Source organism: Haliotis rufescens, unplaced genomic scaffold (genome assembly GCF_023055435.1).
Source record: "Haliotis rufescens isolate VD_foot unplaced genomic scaffold, xgHalRufe1.0.p SCAF_67, whole genome shotgun sequence".
NCBI classification, from domain to species: Eukaryota; Metazoa; Mollusca; class Gastropoda; order Lepetellida; family Haliotidae; genus Haliotis; species Haliotis rufescens.
Genome location: NW_025964358.1, coordinates 906,411 through 929,098, shown reverse-complemented (window position 1 = coordinate 929,098; position 22,688 = coordinate 906,411). Strand labels below are relative to the sequence as shown.

The following is a 22,688-nucleotide window of genomic DNA, read 5'->3' as shown; positions in this document are numbered from 1 at the left end:
CCTTTGGTGTCTACATTTCACAACTTTTAAGGTACGATCGAGCATGCTCTTTCCACCAAGATTTCAAAGAGCGTCATACGACTCTTGCTTAAAAAGTGTTTGATCTTGGTACCAACATTTAAGTCCTCAGCTTATAACATTTCTTGTTGTGACTTGTACTATATGTTCCCATGTTGTCCTAGGTAAGCAATTGAATTGCATTTGCATGTGACGGGTACCAGCGGTGGGGCAGATACACTCACCTTTTTGCGAACCAATGGGGTCATCACAATGATTCATAGACACATGCTCATGATATGGTCGGAATCGTTCAATCGAATCGTTTTCTTATGAATATGGAATGGGTTTTGTCGCTGTTATTTATTATGTTAAATGGAAATATTTCTTTTCTTTTTGTTCTTATTTTTCAATTCCATTGATGATATCATTGGAATACAACTCAAAGACACTCAACTCATACTATCTTCTCTGTACTAATCCTTACCAAACTGCCAGGACCCCAAAGACCCGAACCCCGTTGTGACGGCGAGATAGTTGACCTCATATGGAGCTGGGTCCGTCCAGGTCATGAACTGTCCTGCGCCAACAGTCGTCCCTGTGCCCACTGATATCACACCTCCTTCCCAACTGATCCAGAAGTCGCGGAATTCCGTGGAACTGAGAGGAAAATGAAATGCTTCGACCCTGTTGGTTCCCTGTCTGCTGTTTCTGATCATAGATCGCGTATTGCCAAATCCGCCGAGGACGATTTCGTACATGTTCTGTCCCGTTTCGCCATCATAGGTGAGCAAAGCCACGTGGGCGTCATTTAAAGCCTGGATCTGTAAGCATTTTTACATATATTATCATGTCAGCCTAATAGTAATCAGAGACATACAAATGCCTGGGTGAGGACATTAGAACGTTGCATCAGTATTGTTTTAGCCTTATAGAGTTATATATATATAACACGTCCCATTTTAATTCTGGAAACCCAATAGTCCAGAAACTCCACAGTCTTTGCCCAGTCTCGGTCAAAGGTATTTACAAAATTAAACATGCTGTTTTCATGGGAACATACCAAGGAAGAAAAATTGAAAAAAAATTGTTCAAAAACTCAATATTAACTCTGTGTAATGGCACACTTAGTGTGGCCCATGGGCCTGCCCATAGGCGAAGATTGGTCCCTGGGTAGGCCCATGGGCAGGTCCATGGGCGAGAATATGTTCTTTTACTTTAAACTCATGTTTTCGTTTCGCATATACATAAATGTATTTCTTTCAAGTATCATGACACAAAATGTAACTCATTTTAACTTAATTCAACGATTTTATAGCGATATTGAAATATTTCGCCCATGGTCGAGAAAAAGGTTTGGCCCATGGGCGAGAATATGTTCCTTTACTTAAAACTCATGTTTTTGTTTCGCAAATACATAAATGTATTTCTTTCAAGTATCATGACACACAATTTAACTCATTTTAACTTAATTCAACGATTTTATAGCGATATTGAAATATTTCGCCCATGGGCGAGAAAAAGGTTTGGCCCATGGGCTGGAATATTTTCCTTTGCTCAACAGTTTTAATTTCGCAAATACATTAAGGGATTATAAGCACGACACATGATTCAACTCATTTTAACTTAATTCAACTAATTTTTGGCGTTATTAAAATATTTCGCCCATGTTTTCGTCAATCCCTTTAAAGAATTAACTAATTGTGTACAGAGTATATTGTATCATGTGAAAAATACTTTATATTATATCATTATAATTACATTACTATTTAAAAAGGGCCTTTGGTTGGATGTTTACTTTGCAGAAGTTTTACAAATTTCACGTTTTTTACATATTGCAACGATCTTTAATGAACCCGGCCTTACCTCTTAAAACGTTTTGACAGTTTATCATACGAATTCATGCGCGTGTATACCAATTCATTTACGTTATTTTCCACCGAATTAAAGTTTAGTTTGTTTCTTTTTCATTTCCCATTTTATGTCTCGTTGATACATCACACTTGGAAATTAAGTGACACTAGATATGCAATATACAGGTACACGTGCGCGTACTTTAATGGGGAAAAAACCCGATTCGTCTTTCATTGCATAACATCTAGCTGAATATCTCACATTCTAACGAAATCTCGAAATAATTATTTAATTATATGCGGTGCGATGTTTACAGGCGATTGAGGAAAACTTGAGTGAATATTATGACTTTTAAATGCATTGTCACTTTTGGTATGAAAATGGTAACAGTTCAGAAAAAAACAACAGCCTTCTTATGATAATTCTCATATTCTCATTAGTACGTTGTATCTAATTACAGTGTCGGCATTATTCACAGGTGATTCTACAATACCTGCTCTCGGTCAATTACGATCTACCACACCACGCTTGAATAAACAGTTATGCAGGTGTTGCTGTGGGCAAATACCTAGCCTGTACATGTATATTTTTTTGTGGATACATGTTTTACATATTTTCGTTGATATGTGGATATATTAAGCACAAAGACACACAAAAAGTTTATGAAAGATGAATTAGTGCCTTGATATATTCAACGAGATGTGTATCATCGTTTAATGGGTCATTCAATAAAAGTATCTTTAGAGGAGATATCAAAGGAGCCGCCCAATTTACACAGTGTCGTCCGGTGAACTACCACCCCACCCTGTCCGTAAGAGTTATGTAATCGGTACAGAAATATATTTGGTGCGGTGTCAGTGTGAATGGGGTTTAAATTACATCCGCCACTGGCCACAAAAATCCTCAAAGTATAGTAACAATCAACAAGGTCAATGCCGTACTAATTACCTAGTGACGCACGTAACAACGACTGTCAATCTGTCTCCTACAGATACCATACCATCATCCCTAGGCCTGTCACAACTGGCATATTAACGGCTTATTCAAAATATTAATTGTAGAAACGTCGTTAAGAGACTAACGTATGTCGTATACAGTCCTCATATTTGATAAAAAAAGAAGTAAATACGTCAACTGGGAATTCAACTTGATGTTACCTTCCTCATATCAGCTAACAGCCCTGTTTGTGAAAATATGTACTAGACATAAGATTTAAAGACTAATAAAATCAATTGTAAGACCGCATAGACCATAAAACCATATAAAATATGTCTTGGTATCATCTCTTGTGTATTAGATGATGGTAATGACCTGAAATGTTTTAACGTTAGATTAGGAAGGAGAAACATTAAAGTGTTTTATAATACTTGGGAACATGGGCACTAAGATGTAGCAACATAATCATGCATGGAATGGAATAGGGAAAATGGTGTAAACAAATTGAAATAGATATTAATACAACATTATAGTACTAAATAACTTGCAAAAGCGGTGCCCAAAATTGTTTGACCGTGTAATGTGTGTTGTAGACTGACGACCAGCAAGTAATTGTCATGCTGTACGCATGGTTCCATATACAAATTCAGATATACAACCGGTGTAAAACTGAGAACTGATATGCCAAGTACACTGCAAAAAAAATCCAAATATACAAGCTTGTATATGCTTTGGAAAGATGGCATATCCAAAGCATATACAAGTTTGGAATGATGAGATATACAAAATATACAAGTTTGTATTTATGACATATACAAAAATATACAATTTTGTATATGTGATGTATCCAAAATTGATTTTCTTTGTATATATTAGTAAAGGGAGATAATTGTAATGTATTCGTGTATAATCATTGTATATTTGCAAAATGAAGTATTTTAAGCACTGTGTTTCTTTGTAAATGTTTATAAAGGGGGGGGGGGGGGGGGGGGGGGAGTGCAGGGTATTGTTCTATAATTGTTTTGTATGTGCAAAATGCCGATCTATAATATTAGCAAGTTACAAATAAAACTGATATAGTGGCGTGTAACATTATTGGGATGTTGTATTAGTACTCCTCACTGTAAGCGGGAGTCCTTACTCTCCTTGCAATGATATTGACGGGTAAGCGATTGAGGCGTCTGGTACTTTTCCTGGCGCGGTGCTTGGTATGTAGGTAGACTTTATTGTCAAATTTACAGAGCGGATTAGCAGTCGGAGGTGATTGCACTGGAGGTGACTTCTTTATTATAATCACTTGAATGTGTTGAAATCGACTTGTGCTGAGCTTGGATTGGTTTGAACGGGATGCCGCGATGTGATTTGTAACATGCTCTCGTGCGCATAGCAGATTAGCCAACAGAGTGCACAGAGGATGAAAGCTAATCATTATTACTTAAAAGTGTTGAATTTGGTTTGTACGGTTTAATTGAACGGTATACATTGTTATGAAGTTAAAACAGTAGTCCTTGGAAAAATCATCTTCCGCATAAAAATTTAATCAAAGATTTAAAAGAAAATACTCCGAAAAATATCGTGTTTCCGGACAACCGTCGCGGATTGTCCTGTTTTCGATCGGAGCTTTCAGCATCAAACATGCCTTTATTATTATTCATAACACAATACTACTATTGTCTGATCTTATGTTTTCGGACATCATACATTTTCTATCACGAATACTTGCACTATAACGAGGGGTGTGGCATCACACAGAAATATTCCGACGATGGCTTGTTTTTATGATAACGTTGTCTTTTATAAGTCAATGAGATGTTTTACAGTTGTTCATATGAAAACACCATGAATATTTATTCAGCATCCGAAAACTCATAACACGGGGATATATGTTGCAATTAATGTCTTATGTTTTACAAAAGGTAAGTCAGTACAAGGTAAGCTTTTCTCAATATGCTTCAACATGGGAAAAGAGTCAGACATTACGTATTGACGTATTCAGATTTAATTGATATTTTCTTTACTTATGTAAATGCGAATTGTTTTTTTGTTTGTTTCTTCATCTACAATTCGACATGGCACAAAACTTGCTTAAATTTAAAACAAATAATCAATCTGTGAGATACACTGGTTATTGCGCAAAGAAGAATCCAGTACCAATGAAAGTGAACAGCATCCATGACCCGATGTTATACAAAGCAATCATATAACATATTGCAACTCATGTTTGTTAACAATCAGACCGTCAACAGAATGACGGTATCAGTGGGCACATCGTAGTTTTATATTTAAAAAATGATAACTTCATACTTATACTGATACAAAATGAACTCTTATATTTGCACAGTAATTGAGTCAATGCTTTCATTGGCAGCTTCAAGATATTAAATGAGATATATTGTGTATGATTAAAATAAACTGACGTCCAAAAGAAACTTTACCAGAGTTTGAAATCACTCTTGCTAAAACAAAACAAAACATACATGCATGAAGTAAAGTGTATTGAGAAGATCAATATATCAACATAATCAACACTGAAAGTGACAATCATACCGCGACCGAGAATGACGTCAGAGCCCCCCAAAGTCGGTTGTGGTACAAAAGTCGAGCTTTCAAAATCATGAACAATAGGCAGAGTACATAAACAATCGTTCACGTTCATTAGTCAAGTCATTAGTAGCGTGTGTGACCACTAAATGCCTCAATACACGCAAAAACTCTTCGACGCACAGACAAAGTCAGTCGTCTGATGAAGTCACGTGGGATTTGACGCCATTCTTCTTGGAGGGCCAAGATCAGTTCTTGCTGGTTGGCTGGAGCGTGTGGTCGTTGTCGAACACGACGATCAATCAAGTCCCAGAGGTGTTCTATGGGGGACATGTCGGGTGAGCGTGCAGGCCACGGCAGGGCGTTGACGTTGTTGGCTGCGAGGAAGTTAGTGACAATTCTGGTTGTATTGGCTCTAGCGTTGCCATGCTGATAAATGACACCACGTGGCTGCTGTTGGAGAAATGGTAGGACAACTGGGCGAAGAATGTTATCCATGTACCGCTGACCTGTCAAGTTTCCGTCAACGATGACCAGCGGTGTCCTCTCCTGCCCACAGATCCCTCCCCACACCATGACACTCCCTTCACCATATGGTACGACCTCCTGCACGGAACACGCCGCCGGTAAACACGTTGTCTTCCATCAGCCCTAAACATACAGAATCGACTTTCGTCAGTGAAGACAACCCCCTGCCAGTCACGTCGTTGCCAACGTCGTATAGTCCGGGCCTATCTTAATCGCAGACGACGATGTTGCGCTGTCAATAGCTGTCCTCTGTATGGTCTAAAAGCCCCGAATCCATGGGCCCTGAGTCTCCTGGCCACTGTCTGTCGACTAACCCTGTGACCTAAGGCATTTGTCGCCGATAACGTCACTGTCAGGAAGCGATTTCGGAGTTGCAAGGTACGCAAGTACCGGTCATCATGGGGCGTGGTCACCCTGGGTCTGCCTGTTCTTGGCCTGTCAGCGGTCCGCCCTGTCTGTCTGTAACGTTGCATCAAGTTGGTAACGGCAACACGGGAGCAACCGAAGGTTCGTGCAATATGGGCGTGGGTGGCTCCTATCTGTACCATACCCAAGGCTCGTTCACGTTGTTCGACGGTGAGTCGTGGCATTTCTTTTGTGTTTTTTTATTACTGTGGATGTCTGACTTACCGTTGCAATCGTTTTATACCCTTACCCACACGTGCATTTGCAGTTGTCCGTGGTGCACGTGTTTTTCACTTTTTCGCGTGTTATCTCGCAAACACGTAACAGACGATTAACATTTTCTGCATACACTATTGTTGTATTTAGGTTATGTGTTTTAGATAGACTTCATCGAAAAAAATATATATACTTTGTCTGAAATTTATATTTTCAGTTGGTAAAGTTTCTTTTGGACATCAGATTAGATGAGAGAACAACAGTATCGCTCATTTCGTAAATAGGATACTAAATGATCCCCCGTGCCGTACCATTTCTTGGAAACGAGTGAACAGTTTAGTATCAACTGTTTGGTTTTGCTAGGTTCATAAAACATGGTATTATGGCTCGTTTCGTATTTTATTTATCGCCACTTTTAAAGATTGAATGATACATAAAGGGCCGTCCCTGCATTATATAGCCTGCCACAAATGAGATGCATCACAACTGACATATTATGTTTTGGTAGAATCATGTCTTTTGAAATAACAGACGTGACACCTTTATGTATGTAATAGTTATCCGACATTGTTATCAAGTCACGAGCGGATGCGATACAGACCAATTTTCATTTAACAGTATAATGCACCTTGCTGCCTTTGAGAGAGTCTGTGTCTGTAGAACTGGTTTGGTCCTTGTCTATTTGGTATTCACTCGCTCGAACACAAATATTGGATATAAGCATTGTATTGTGATTTTGAGCATCCGGGTGCCTATATAACATGTAATATATTTCCGATTATATTACTTGTTGTTCATGCATATGTTCTAGCAATAAGAAATTTGATAAATATTCGTTTTGCTGAATTTCTACTTTGAAAAAATCGTTGGCGCTCAGAACGCTTGGCGCTGTATAATTCAGCACACGCATGGTTGGGTTCAAACCAAATTATGTTTATTTGTCATAAATTAAACCACCAGCGGCGGTACATGAGCATACATCTAATGTCATACAATACAGAATAGTAGATCAAGATGGCAGTTTCCCTGTAAAGATTATGTATTTCTAAAGAATTGTACAATATATCTTCATAACTGTTTTTAATCTTTGATCTTTTGTGAAAATAATAGTGGAAATGGTTGAGTACATGAACTGGTTTAGTGACGTATTTTCCATTAAAAGTGGAGTGATTTACATCGTTAAAATAAAAAAAAGGATCTTCACAGTGATACAACTTTAAATGGTTGTGATTTATTTAAGAACGAAGTCAGTAGTTGTGAATTTAACTTGCGCTTTCCGACATTTCCGACATGCGTATTTCGCACACAATTAAGAACGAAGTGTAATTCATGTATTCATACCATGTGCGAATGCATCAATCCGCCCGCGTTGTATCTACTTACATGTTTATTAATGCCAAAAGACACCAACATCACAGGACTAAGTACATAGTTCGTTGAATGTTATTTCGTGAATACACATATTGCGTAACACAGAGCACAAACCAAAATGGCCCTTTGTGACAGGTGTTAATTAGAGAATGTATTGCCACCACATTATGTCCCGGCAATTTTATGAACCTAGTCAGTGCATGGGTCTGTAACAACTTTATAAAATCAAAGTAACATGAATGTTACGTAATTCATATTAAATCAAAAGTTGACTTAAAAGGTTATAACATGAATATTATTGCGCTTTTGAGGATAAAAAGTGAAACTACAAAAACACACCCTTAAAAATCAACTGTATTTATGCACGACTTCACACAGACTGAAAAAGTATACATATGTTTATCTAGCTACAGTTACATGCATGGCACAAAGATAAACATGAAATAATAATGTTGGTCATATTTGTTTATTTCTACATTTCGTTGTTATTGGCATTCTGAGGATTTTGTAATTATACACGGGTTCTGATCTTCTTTGACGTAGAATACATGAACTCTTTGAGTGACTTTCTGCCATCAGCGTGAGAGCATTACCTACACATATACCCACAATCTTTTGACAAAGAGAAAGAAAGGATCATAAATCCTATAGCTATCATATCTACCTGGTACTAAAAGTTCACTATCAATCTCCTCTGATAACAAACTGTTACATTTGATATCCCCAAGCAACAATACTCAGTATGCTCATGGAGTCATTGTCAAAATCAGAAACCCGAATGATATCCTGTCTACATGGTCACACACGGTGATTGTTAATATATACACTCAGACAGCATGGCAGTCTGTATTCATTTCTCATATCCCAAAAGTTCCCCACGAAACGTCCTCTTATTAATTCTTACAACAACAAAAAAGTGGGATTTTGTGAGATGTCCTACTAAGAATGGGAAATTGTACATGCTTTTACCATATTTTTATTCAGTAAATGAATCGGGATTGGTAAAAACTGTTCCAGAAACAAAATCATATTTATCAAGTAATATTGATATGTGTTGGTTTATACATGCACATATGCATACATATTATAAAACATAACACATATACACATAAAAAAAAGAACAAAAACGAGTGGTCAACAAATTAGTGCGGTTGATGGACTGGTGTTCAGTTATTAAGAAAAGCTATTTAACTATAACAATTTAATACTTAATACGAAGCTTAAAATATGAATTAATTCTTAAGTTATTACTTTAGTGCAAATCCATCAGAACGTAGATATGGACTGAATTTAAAATTTCTATATGGACAAATTGTTTCCCATAAAGCAATGAATTAAAAATCTAACCTTTTGAATGGAAAGACGATTCGTTTCTTCAAACATTGTAGTAAGGCCATGTGAAGAAATAATGCAGTATACTTTAGCCCAAGAGCATGCATGATGCTTTATCTGAGACGTGTCTTTCAAGCCGATGGAAGTTTAAATCACTACAGCCGAGTCTGAGGCGATAAAGGATATGTGACAAAATCTGGTATCATGGTTTAACTGGATATTAGTAACATTGTCCAAGTTTAATAATCCACTATATCAGATGACTATTCCAAGTATTAATGGTATTAGGAAAGAATGATTTTGCATAGCATTCACAAGGGAAAATTCCCATATATACAAAATATACAATTTTGTATATTTGGTATTTCCAAAATAAACAATTTGTATAGTTGGTATATCCAAAATTATACAATTTTGTATATATGGATAGATTTTACCACTGCTTCATTGAATTTCTTCAGCCGTAAATAGGTATTCTTGTAGTTGATATTGAAAATATTACTAATGATACCGAAACAGTATTATTGCACGTATTTTTATTATGACAACTATATTTGGAGTGTTATGAAATAATTTGAATTTCTTTATGTTGACAGCATTTTACATAAGAAATAGAACATTTGTGCAGATTTTAGTAAGAGATCAATAATATAAAAAAAATACCGCTGTCTAAACGGTTACATTAGTAAGACATCCCATTAGTGAGACACCCACTGTAAGACAGTGGAGTAGGTGGGATTAATTACTCAAACACAGCCAGTCTACCCACTTAACAATGGTCACAGCCCATGATTAGTTGAAAAATTAATAAGAGTAGGACAGTAATTCTGTTTGAATATTCTCAGGAAATAAATGAGTTAGGAGCTAGTAGGAGCTTACTCAAAAAGTTGAGATGCATGTTTTGTTAAAACTTACTTATTACACATATACATTCCCCCTAGTTTGTGAACATTTCATGCACAACCATGGCAGGTTTGCAGCAGTTTGAGTTCATTACCAGTCAAAGAGGTACTCTCCAGGTCCTCTTTCATGGATATCTCCACTACAAGAACAAAGTAAGACAAACTGGTACTCATTGGCGATGTACCGTTAAGACCTGCATTGGCAAATGTACAACAGTTGGAAATTTTGTTAAAAGTTTCACTGTACACAACAACCCACCAGAAGACACCAGCAGAATCCAGTTCCTTGGCAGCTTAAGGAAGAGAGCAAGAGAAGAACCAACCACTCCTATGCCAGCCCTCTACAACGACGAGGTCTTGAGACATGATCCGGAGGCTGCAGCGAAACTCCCTAAAACCAGTGCTGAAGTCGACATTGCAGCACCCTGGAGAGAGACCCATGATGGTGAGCTGTTTCTGCTTTTTGCCGACGGTGAAGAAGACAAGATGCTGGTATTTGCAACTGATGATCAGCTTAGAGTCCCCCAGTCAGCTTCCATTGTCTACATGGATGGTACTTTCTCCTCCTGCCCAGATCTTTGGAATCAGCTTTACATACTGCATGCACGGAAAGGAAGCATTACCTATCCCCTAGTCTACGCATTGATGCCTGATCGTCGGACTATAACTTACCAACGCCTCTTTGCTCAGTTGAAGGTCCACATCCAACAACTACTGAACCAACCATTCAGAGACATTCCAGGTGGACTTTGAAGTTGCTGCCATTAGAGCCATCCGGACAGAGTTTCAAGGTTCAGACATCAAGGTGTGTTTCTTCCACTTTACCCAGGCGATTTGGCGGAAAACACAGGAGCTTGGTCTTGCTGTTGGATACAGAGATAACCCCCTTGTGGAACAGTGAATTCGACGAGCTGCTGCCTTGCCTCTGCTTCCTCTTCAACAGGTTCAGGATGCATGGATTGACTCCATGAACCAGTCTCCCGATGTACCAAATGCTGACGAATTCAACGACTACATAGTCACAAACTGGGTGGATTATGAAGCTAGATTCCCTCTTTCGCTGTGGAACCATCACCAGACATTCGGCCCAAGGACTAACAACAACCTGAAGGGTTTCCACAGTCGCCTCAATGCATCACTGAATCATCGTCATCCTAATCTCTACAGGTTCATCGAGATCATCAAGAAGATTGAGAAATCTGAGAAGACCAAGCTATCTCAGATGTTGATGTTGATGCTTTATTCAGGTAATGAGGCCACCGGCCCATTATACACGTGCAGAGCACGATGGCATACAAATGTGACAGAGGGCTGAATTATAAGATATACAATGCAGTATTCAAACTGTTAATATTGGAGTTAATTATATGACACAGGTATTCCCTTGAAAATGGAATTACGTTTCTTACCAGAAAGAAATACATATTTTGCTAAATTGTTGCAAATGCTTTGATTAGTCTAGCTGAATAATAAGAACATTTTCTCACGACTTGGAAACATGTGATAATAATTGGGTATGAGATTAGACCGCAGATCAAGATAGAATGGACACACCATACAAAAGTGGAACTCATCTTCGATAGCACTTACAACACAGAGGGGACAGAAACGTTCAAGTCTTGGTATATTATGATATCTGCCTGTTTCAACCATAAGGCGATGATTGGATCCGAGAAAATTCAAGATATTAATTCGAAATAATGTTACATCAATTAATCGAATCCAGTTATTATATGAAAATTTATCCCTTACTGCAGAGAACAATTCAAGCTTAGAACAAGATTCACAATTATTGTGCAACACTTGATTTTCAATGTCTACGCTCCTTTGCCTAAACTGATGTAAGAATAAGTCAGATCTACCAACACCCTGTTGTAGCCATACCTCTGCAAATCCGTAAGACTGACTGACTGACTGAGTGTGGTTTTACGCCGCTTTTAGCAATATTCCAGCAATATCACGGCGGGGGACACCAGAAATGGGCTTCACACATTGTACCCATGTCGGGAATCGAACCCGGGTCTTCGGCGTGACGAGCGAACGCTTTAACCACTAGGCTACCCGACCGCCCCTGCAAATCCGTAAGAAAACAGCAATGATTTAACCTTGAGTGCCCAGCAAGCGTTGCCATTCTCTGCCCTTTTATATTGAAAACTATATGTTTTTTTCAAAATCAAATTATTATCTTGTATCAATAGTCGAAGCCAAAATTTTATAATTTTTAAATAATGTGACACTTTGACGGAGTTTCTCATCAAGACAGATTTTACAAAGCTATTTGGTGTGTTTACTGTGCACATTTTCAATGTCAGGTGATGCATGGAATCCCCAAACTTCCGATGCATATGTCAAAATTGGTAACACTTTTACATCAAAAATTTTGAAACAGACATCTGGTGGCAGACATGAGAATTTACCTAGTCTAGACTGGAGGATTTGAATCACCTTCCAAGCTTGCTGGGCTAATGTCTTCTGAGTTAAACTCCACGAGCAAGAAGAGGATAACTGGACACCGAGATACTTATAATTCGATACTGTGGTGACATCATCATTTCCTATCCTAAATTTTTCCTGATTTCTAAGTTTTCCGCCATTTCTAAAAATGACAACTTTACTTTTATCAGTATTAATAGTAAGTTTCCATTTATCACAATATAAAGATAGTTTATCAAGTCGCTTTTGAAGACCAACAACTGACACGTCCATTAAAATAATGTCATCGGCGAACAACAAGATGAACAGTTCTACAGTATGTAAGGTAACACCATGAGCATCACACTCCAACTCCTCGACAATGTCATTAATAAAAAATGAGAATAAAAATGGAGACAGCTGACATCCCTGTCTAACACCTGACATACAATCAAAGAAATCTGTAAGACCACAATCTAATGAAACACAAGATTTGACAGATTTTTAAGAACTCTAAATACTCGTCCCTTGATACCACCCTTCCATAGTTTGAAAAATAAACCATTTCTATACACAGAATCAAATGCCCCTTTTAGATCGATGAAAGCACAGTATAGTCGACCTTTTTTGTAGGAAAGATATTTACTGATCAATGTCTCAACAACAAAGATGTTATCCGTGGTCTGAAAACCCTTTCTGAAGCCAGATTGTTCTCCAACGATACAACTTTCCTGAAACGCCCAGTTATTCAACCTGTTACAGAGAATTTTTGCAAAAATCTTACCAGCTACGTCAAGGAGTGTTATAGGCCTATAGTTTTGGGGGTCACGTGAACTACCTTTCTTAAAGATTGGAAGAATAATACCAAAGGACCACTGATTGGGGAATATACTAGTAGACAAAACTAGATTAAATAAATCCAACAGCATGTTCAGACAAACTGGTGGAGCGTTCTGAAAGAACTCGACTGATATACCTGAGAGACCTGGTGCTTTACCTGGCTTCATACTGCCTAGTGCTGATAACAACTCGTTTATACTGATAACTTCATCTAGCTCACTCTCTATATCAACAGTTCTATCAATCACTTCAGCTGAAATAGAGTTCACAAAATCATCAACAGATTTATAAAATTCAATAAAAACTTTACATTCACGGTTTCCATGAAATACAAATTCAAAATCACTCATCCATTCATAGGAAGTAATGTCTTTTGAAATCACAAACGATTTATTTGGCAAAGTACGCCAAAATCTCTTATTGTCATTATTATTCAAATAATTTACCAAATTGTTGGCAAAATTATTCTGGTAACAACGAGCTTTGTATGAGCACAAGTCTTTATACTCTCGCCAAGCCGATGTATATTGCAGTCAGTCAACTTGGCTACCGGAGGCATGAAATGCACGAAGCCATCGCCGCGCACTAGCACGTGCACTTTCACAGTCAGGATCAAACCAGTTACGTCTCTTGTTTGATTGACAGTTGATTGATGTGGACGGATTAATTTCACAATGACTGGCACATTTTGATAACATGTTTGTAAACAAATCAGTTGCACTGTTTACCTTGTTACAGGCTACTGCATCGTCGAATGCTGAATGTATCTCTGTCGATTGGTTATTCCAGTTGTCAACATACGTCGATTGATTTTCATCTTTCCATTTGTATATGGTCCTTGTTGATAAAAGACCACGGGAATTGACACTTGATGAAGTTTTTACTTTGAGAGAAAATGCAATTGGTAGGTGAGTGGAATCAACTTGATCTCCGATTTGAAAAGATGATATCATCGGGAACGAGGTTTCAAATGTCAGTACATAGTCAATAACACTTTGACCATTGTTAGCAAAGCAAGTATGATTGCCCACACCAGCATCCCCACCAACACGACCATTACAGATTCTGAGACCTGTAGTTTTACAGAGATCAAGTAGGTGTTGTCCTCTTTTATTTAAGACGTTATCTTGAGAGTGTCATGGTATGAAATTACAATCCTCCACATAGTGTACATCTTCATCTATGTCAAATGGGCAGTGTCATCGTTTTCAATATAATCATGAGCACAACCTGTCCGGGCATTGAAGTCTCCCATAATATAGATATGACAAGTTGGGGAAAAGTTTTTAAATTGCTGATATCATTATCAAGTGTGTCAAAGATATTTTCAAGAGAGTAAACACTAGAGTTAGGTGGAGAGTAATATATGAGTACAAGGAATAAAGTTTCACAACATGTTTCGAATTTAAGCCATAGGATATTTTCGGAATCAGTTTGGAATACAATCTCAGATTGACAATCGACTTTCCAGACTGAAGGATCAGCTATGCCAGGGTGTCAAGACACAACTCCAGTTCTTGGATGCTGATGGCAAACTTCTGAAGATGGATTAAGGTTGTGTCAGTGTGACAACCTCGATGTGAACTGTGATGTGAACTGTGATATTAACTTTAACTGAACTCTAAGTGGCGAATATGTTAAAACAATGGTTTTAAGGGATGGATGAATTAAAATGTTGAATGAAATAAAGTAAAAGAGGGTATCAAGCATCTTGAGTAAATTCCTTTTGTCTATAATAAGACAAGTCCATTTTCATGATAGGGGTTAAATACCTGATTAACATGTGCAACCAGGTATAACATTGTTGTTTTAAGGTGTCTGACAACTGGGCTGTCTTACTAATGGGAGGAGACCAGAAAAGCACGGTTTGTATAACGAAAAGCTACCGCTGTTTTAATTAAATTGGGATTAGAAAAGCACTGTTTGTATAGCGAAAGGATGCCGCTGTTTTAACTAGGTCGGGGTTAGAAAATGATATACAACAATTGTTTTTAACTGTTTGTCCTTATGTATGTATATCATGCGACACCTTAATAAAATATTTTCTTCTTCTATAAAATATTGTTTTTTTGACAAATAGTTGTATACACCGTCCATTGTGATATTTCTACTTAAGGATGTTTGTTTAGTCAATTGGCATGCGTTCATTGTAAACAAGGATTAGTGTGAAAGGATTACTAAGTTTGTCATCCAGTATAATAATGCACTTCCTCGATTAGCATAATAAGAACAGAGTTTGTAATTAGTTACACCCTGACTCCAGTTAACCAAGGCAGCTAGCATCAGTGGAGAGTGTGAGCAGCCGGAGAAGAGGCGAGCAACTCAATGTGATTTATAAATGAGTGGAATTTTAATAAATAAACGAACGCCTGTCGCAAAAATGCCAGTTGCAGTTTGTACTCCAAGCGAGCAACACCTCCCAAGCCAGCACAGAGCATTGCCTGATGGCCAGCCAAGGAGAAATCCATCATCGGTAATTATCACGTTATCCTTTCAGCCTTATTCACATACTCTTAAAATCGCTCTCATCGTTTGTCTGTTGTTTAACGCCGAACCTAGCAATATTCCAGCTATAACAACAACAACAACAACAACAACAAACGTTTATTTCGCTTCAAGGTCATAGCTATGACATATTGAAGGTACAAATGGAAATTTATGGTGACACGAGGCAGGAGACGGACGTGCGTCAACTATACGTTTAACTGCAACAGACTCATAAATTTAATTAAACATCTTGAGGATTTCTTTTACAAACTGTGCTAGTTTTCTTTGTTCTAATACACTTTCAGTATTTAGTAGCATATCAAGTGTAATCGTACTAGGTCTTGTAAAGTACTTCTTTTGAATATATTGCTTACGCAAGTTATGCAGAAAAGGACAAATTAATAGATAGTGATATTCGTCAGCTAGGTCATGTTTATTACAGTGACTACAAATTCTGTCTTCTCGTGGTATATTTTCCCATCGCCCCTTTTCTATTGGTAATCTATGGTTTGTGGATCTTATTTTAGTAATCGGGATACTGAGTCTTAAGGGTAGCGACAGCAGATAATTTTCTAACTGGATTTTATGTTTAAATATTCGGTAAAATACTGCCTTGGGAGAGTTGTTTATCCAACTTGTCCAAGTCTGGCTGGACTGATCAAAGATACGTTGTTTAATAACACATTTTAATACGTTTATATTTGGCATGAATTGTTGGGTCCATATAAAACTAAGGCCTAATCCATCAAATAGTCCTTTAACATATTCGAGCCAGCTGTATTTATGGTTACCAGAGTCTGCAAATAATATATTATACATAACAGTACACAATTTCGTTGGTTTATTATAAATTATCTTAGACCAGTAAGTCAAAATTCTTTGTTTAATTAAATCCGTAATAGGGGTTCTTCCAAGCTCTCCATATAAAAAATAGTGGGGTGTGCTTTTTTTTACCCTTAGTATATATTTTAAGAAGTCCGTGTGAACCTTTTCTATCATATCTAGTTTACCAAATCCCCAAATTTCGGAACCATATGTTAATATAGGCACGATTGTTTGATCAAATAATAATAGCTGGCAGTCTATTGGTAAGTCAAGGTTTCGTATTCTAATATATAGTAAATGCATAGCTTTTCTAGCTTGAGCCACTAACGACATCTTGGCTGCTAGGAAGTTTCCAGTTCGTTTAAAAACCAGACCCAAGTACTTATATTGATCTACTACTTCAACAACATTATCGCCTATCTTAAACACATCATTGTTTTTTCTTGATCCAAATACAACCACCTTAGTTTTATCAATATTAATATTCAACTTCCACTGTTTACAATATTCATAAAAAACATTCATATTATTTTGAAGGTCATAGGCGTTATCTGCAAGTATAATAGTATCATCTGCATATAGCAAAACAATAATGTTTTTACAGATTCTATCTACTTCAACTTCCGATATAACATCAATACCTTTACACATTTTCTGTTGTAGATATTCTTCAAGGTCATTTAAGTACAGGGCAAAGAGAATTGGCGATAGATTTTCCCCCTGTCTAACTCCGATATCACTAGAGAAAAACGATGAATTTTCACCATTAGCAACAATACACGACTTTATGCCTTGATACATGTTGAATATGATCTGGAAGCATTTACCTTGTACATTTGTTTTTATTAATTTTTGCCAGAGTCCAAAGCGCCAAACGTTATCGAAGGCCTTAGAGAAATCTATAAATGTACAATATAGTTTCTTTTTGTGTGCCCTAAGGTATTCAATGAGGGAGTGCAATACGAACATGTTATCAACAGTAGAATAACCGTGTCGAAATCCTCCTTGTGATTCTGATAACAAATTATTATTTTCTAGATAATTATTAATTCTTTCACTTAAAATAGAGGTAAACAATTTACCGATGCAGCTTAAAAGAGTAATGGGACGGTAAGAGTTCGGATCTTTACGATCACCTTTTTTATAAATAGGTTTGATCAATCCGAGGAGCCATTCTTCTGGTACTATGCCTGTATCAAATATAATATTAAATAATTTATGATACACTTGGATAAACAAATCAATAGTATATTTCAAATATTCATTTAGGATTTCATCTCTTCCAGGCGATTTATTTGTCTTAAGATTCGAAACTGCCTTCGTAATTTCTGCTATTGTTATTTCCTGGTTAAGGATATGGTCATCGTTTCCGTCAACTTGCAGTTCTATATCAGAGTCCATTTCTGGAGATGTATTAATGTTTTTAAAAAACGTAAAGAAAGATTCAAGATCAATTTCCTCTGGTTTCGTTTTTTTCTTAAATTTATTCAGTAACTTCCAATAATCTTTACTGGACTTTGTACGCATATTTTGCATCGTTTTCTGCATATTGAAACGGTACTGTTTGATATACTTATTCATAACCTTCTTATATTCTTTGCTGGCAATCAGTAACGATTTCCTATTTTGCTCCGACTTATGTCTACCATGCAGTCGTCTTGCCAAATGATAATTCTTTCGAGCCGTTTTACAAATTCTTCCAAACCATGGTTTATCCCCAGTTTTAGATATATAATTATTAGGTCTATTAACATTATCTGATATTTGTAATGATAATAAACAGAACACTTCTGCTAGTCTTACCACAATATCGTTGATGAACGTTTTGTCATAATCACGTCTATGGTTCATCTCGTATAAAATAGTGTCAACTTGGGTTACATCAATATTATTTATAAAATCTATTTTCTTCTCAGGATTCCATTTTCTTTTACTGGGCTTCCTACGAGGCATATCTTCAGTGACGGCAACGTTAAAATATATAGAGAGACCACAGTGTACATCTGAATATAAATTACAAAAGTCCATCACTTCAAAGTCAATAACAACATTAAACACATCCTTTGAACATATTAAATAATCCACTGTGCTTGCGTTTTTACAGGTAACGTTTCCAGTATGCTTATCTTGTCCAAATCGTCCATTGCAAATTAACATATTAAAACTTTTACATAATTCAATTAATTTGTAACCAAAATTATTTGTGTGTTTATCTTCATTAGCCCGTTTAGGGCTTATGCTTCCAGTTTTGAAAACATCTAGTACACTAAGATCTCTATCATATACACCATCAAGACCAAAATATTCGCTGAGGAAGTCATCAACTTCAACATAGTCAACAAGTTCGGCTGTTCGAGCATTAAAGTCACCAGTTAAAGTTATCAGTTCCGAACATGATCGTTGATAGACAACTTCTCTTGTCAATTCAGCCCATATATCCTCTTGTGCGAATGGAGAGTTCTCGGGTGGTAGGTAGACACAGCCAAGAATTAAGTCACTATCAGTTTTCATAAGTTCTTTTGATACACTACACCAAAATACATATTCGCAGGTGGCAGGTAATACATGTATATGTTTTCTTATTAGATCACTAATAATAAACGCAAGTCCACCAGATTTAGCTTTAGTTGACTGTTTTCTATTATTGTAATACACACTATATCCAGGTAAGTCTAGTAAGTCATAATTGTCAAGTTTTGTCTCACAAACACCAATAATATGGTAACTATTGATCATTTGAACAAATTCTGGGTAATTTAATTTTGGTAACAGGCCACCAACATTTATAGCACAGTATTTCAGGGTGTCGGTTATGTCGACATTGTTATTACGTAAGTTTCCCGACTTTTCAAGGCCCGGTTGCAATTGACATCCCTATACCGGTTTCTGACTGGTCCGTGCTTCACGAGGTTGGGTGGATGGGAGCACGCGTTCATTGTTGACAAACAATCTATCACGTGCGAGATACACTCTATTGTTTTTATCTTCTTTGGCCTTACGGTAGAGAGGCATAAGCTGTCGACGAACCTCTAGTACTTCTGGCGGGTATTGGTCATTGATGCCATATGTTGTGCCTTTTAGAGCCTTTGCAGAGTCTTTAACAAGGTATTTGTCGTTGCGATACAAGAATGAGGCAATAATCGGTCGTATTTTCCCCGGTATGCCAGGTTTACCTATGCGATGCACAGTCTTAAACTGAATGTCCTTACGCACGTGTAAATGTGTTCCAATGAAAGAGGTCAATACCTGTTCTGTGTGTTCATCCTTTTCTTCTTTTATTCCAGAGAAGATCAGGTTGTCAGCCATGCTCCTGCACTTCAGTTCCGTCACTTGCTCTCGCATTTCTTCGTTCTGTTTTTGTATGAGCTTCACACTATCAGAATACAGTATATTTATACTATCATTGTCTGTCTTGTAATTATTAACTGCCAGTTTAACTTCAACTATGTCCTGCTTGATTTGTTTGTGTTCTTGTAGCATATCATCATACTTGTTGGATACAAAGGTAACAGCTTTCTCCATGTTAAGAAGCTTTTCCTCGCTAGTAGCAATTCTAGTATCCAGTGAGTTAATCGATGCATTAATGGATGATAGGCCCTTGCAAATCTCATCAAGCTTATCGGGTTTACTCACATTTTCAATTCTGGCGATCAGGTCGTTCCACATGGATGTTGTAAGTTGTATCACACTGTCCTTGGGGGGTTCACAGCTGGCGGGTGCACCAACAAGGTTCCTGATGTCATAAGGTCCGTTTGGCGTTTTAGCGGGGGTATTCGGTTTAGTAGAAGCCATGTCTATATCACTAACGCTTGTATTGTATTCGCTTGTATCTGTAGGGCTGTCTGGGTGTTTGCCAGTACGTTGTCTTGTCGTGGTGCACTCTTGTTGATTTGATGATTTACGCTTTTTTGAGTGTTTCTTATGCTTGCGGCCACTCATTTGGATGACGCGTCAACGACTGTAGGAGGCAAATCCGCACTGTCAACAAATGTCCCCGCCTTGCACGTGCTTCACGTATTATCAGGCGAACTTCAAAGCACGTGGTGTGACGATATCAAATATAAACTCAAAACCTTCACTATTTTAACCGTGGAATGTTAAAGTCTGTGAATACACACTCGCGATATCAACAATACATACTGTGTATCACTTTCTTGTTTGAGGTGGGGAGATAGGGGGTCCACGTCCAGTCACGCTTGTCCGTTTTCACCTTGGTCGTCACTTGGTCTTCAGACAGGTTAAAGCATTAAAATTAAAATAAATGTAGATATTTTCCTGCGCTAATTCTATTAGGTGTTTACCAGGAACAGTAGGTTGGTTGGTACGGCCACTTTATGTTACTAATTTGACAATATAGCCACGAGTTCGGAGTAACATGCGGAGCTCCGACCATCACGTCCACTCGCCTCGGTGTCACAAATAAAAAAAAAAAAAAGAAAAAAAAAAAAAAAAAAAAAAAAGGACAGCGGTCTGTAAATAATCGAGTCTTGGCCAGACAATCAGTTGCAGTTTGTCCTTTCATCCTTATTCACATACATCACTCTCACCGAATTAATCACAAAACCCCTAAATCCTCAAACACAACAACACTCAACTCTTATAAATAACCAACACCTTATCCTCCCCCATCTCCCTAACACAGCTCGCACTCATTTCTACTCACTACCAACGCCCACCACTCAAACACACCCTTTGACCCAACTCCTAAAAACAAAAAACACCCCCCTTCTCCTAAACACAACGCACGCTCTTTCCTACTCACCACCCACCACTCACATACCTCCACTCCTTCGACTAAATATCTCATAATCCCCGCTTTCCACTTCTCTCACCTAATCCCAGCCTTCCAGCAACATAATAAATCTTTAATAATTAATCCATTTCCCAAACCCTCCTACTAAAACCAACAACAAATAACCACCGCAACCTCCTCCGCCTCCTAAACACAACTCACCCAGTAAAAACAACAAATAACTCACCTCCCCAAAACACCACTCCCACTCCACCACCACTCACCACAACACACGCTCTCCAACTCTCCAACACAACACCAAAACAACATGACTGACAACCGCAACGCCACACTCGCAGACATTCCAGCTCCTTACTCACCCACGCCTGCGGAAGAGCACAACACTTCCGGGAGGTCACTCGAAACATCGTCTCGACCGAGTATGGCGAAAACACGACACACACCACCCCCACCAAACCAGCTAACTCGCCACCTCAAAACACAAAAAAAACGCAAACTCGACACATCCACTCCACCTCCATCGCCCACACCCTCACCGGTCGCCTTCCTCACCACCTTCGCCCTCTACTTCTTCTCAGCAGGCTCAGGCACCACTCTCTCACTAGAACTTTCGGCAGATAAATAGGACTTTGGTTTAAAAGAGAAAAAATAAATTACAACAAAATTAAAAAAGCCAACAAAGGTTACCAGATAATCTTCCCTAACCGAGAATCTTACAACGCAGCAAATAAAATAACTCAAATATTCCACGTCACGGTAATCAAACAAACACCTAATTGGCAACAATATACACGAGGCGTAATTAGGGTTAACCCAAGGGAAACAACTGAGGACTTACAATTATACTCTCTAGAAGCTAACATAAACCAAGACCAAAACCCTCAGCCCCTTATCACCAGCACGCGTAGAATAACCTCAACTAGAAACGGAAAAACGGTCCCAACCTCCATTGTCATAATCAACTTCAAAAAGACCGCTAAATTCCCTGAAGCCCCCAAACACATATCCTTCGGAGCCCACACCAACTTAGAAGTCAAACCCTATATCAAGCAGGTTAAGCAATGTTCAAAGTGCCTCAAATACAACCAAACTGCCTCCCAATGCACATACCGTAAAACTAAATGTAAAAAATGCGCACAAACAGACTGTCCAGGCACATGCACACCCTGGTGCATCCACTGCAAATCCACCCAACACACTTGACTTTCAAACCAATGCCCATATAGACACACACTCACCCAGCAGGCCAACAAACACATAAACATAGACACGGTTAAAATCCAAACACG

At 37.9% G+C, this 22,688-nt stretch overlaps 1 protein-coding gene across 1 annotated transcript in view; it reads right to left on the bottom strand.

Annotated features, from left to right (window-relative positions):
* LOC124110675 overlaps nt 1-22,688 on the bottom strand; it is a 40,246-nt gene that overhangs the window by 2,573 nt on the left and 14,985 nt on the right. Inside the window, exon 3 of the mRNA XM_046470016.2 lies at nt 485-821. Within this exon, the coding sequence (XP_046325972.2) occupies nt 485-821 (337 nt within the window). The remainder of the gene's footprint in view (nt 1-484; nt 822-22,688) is intronic.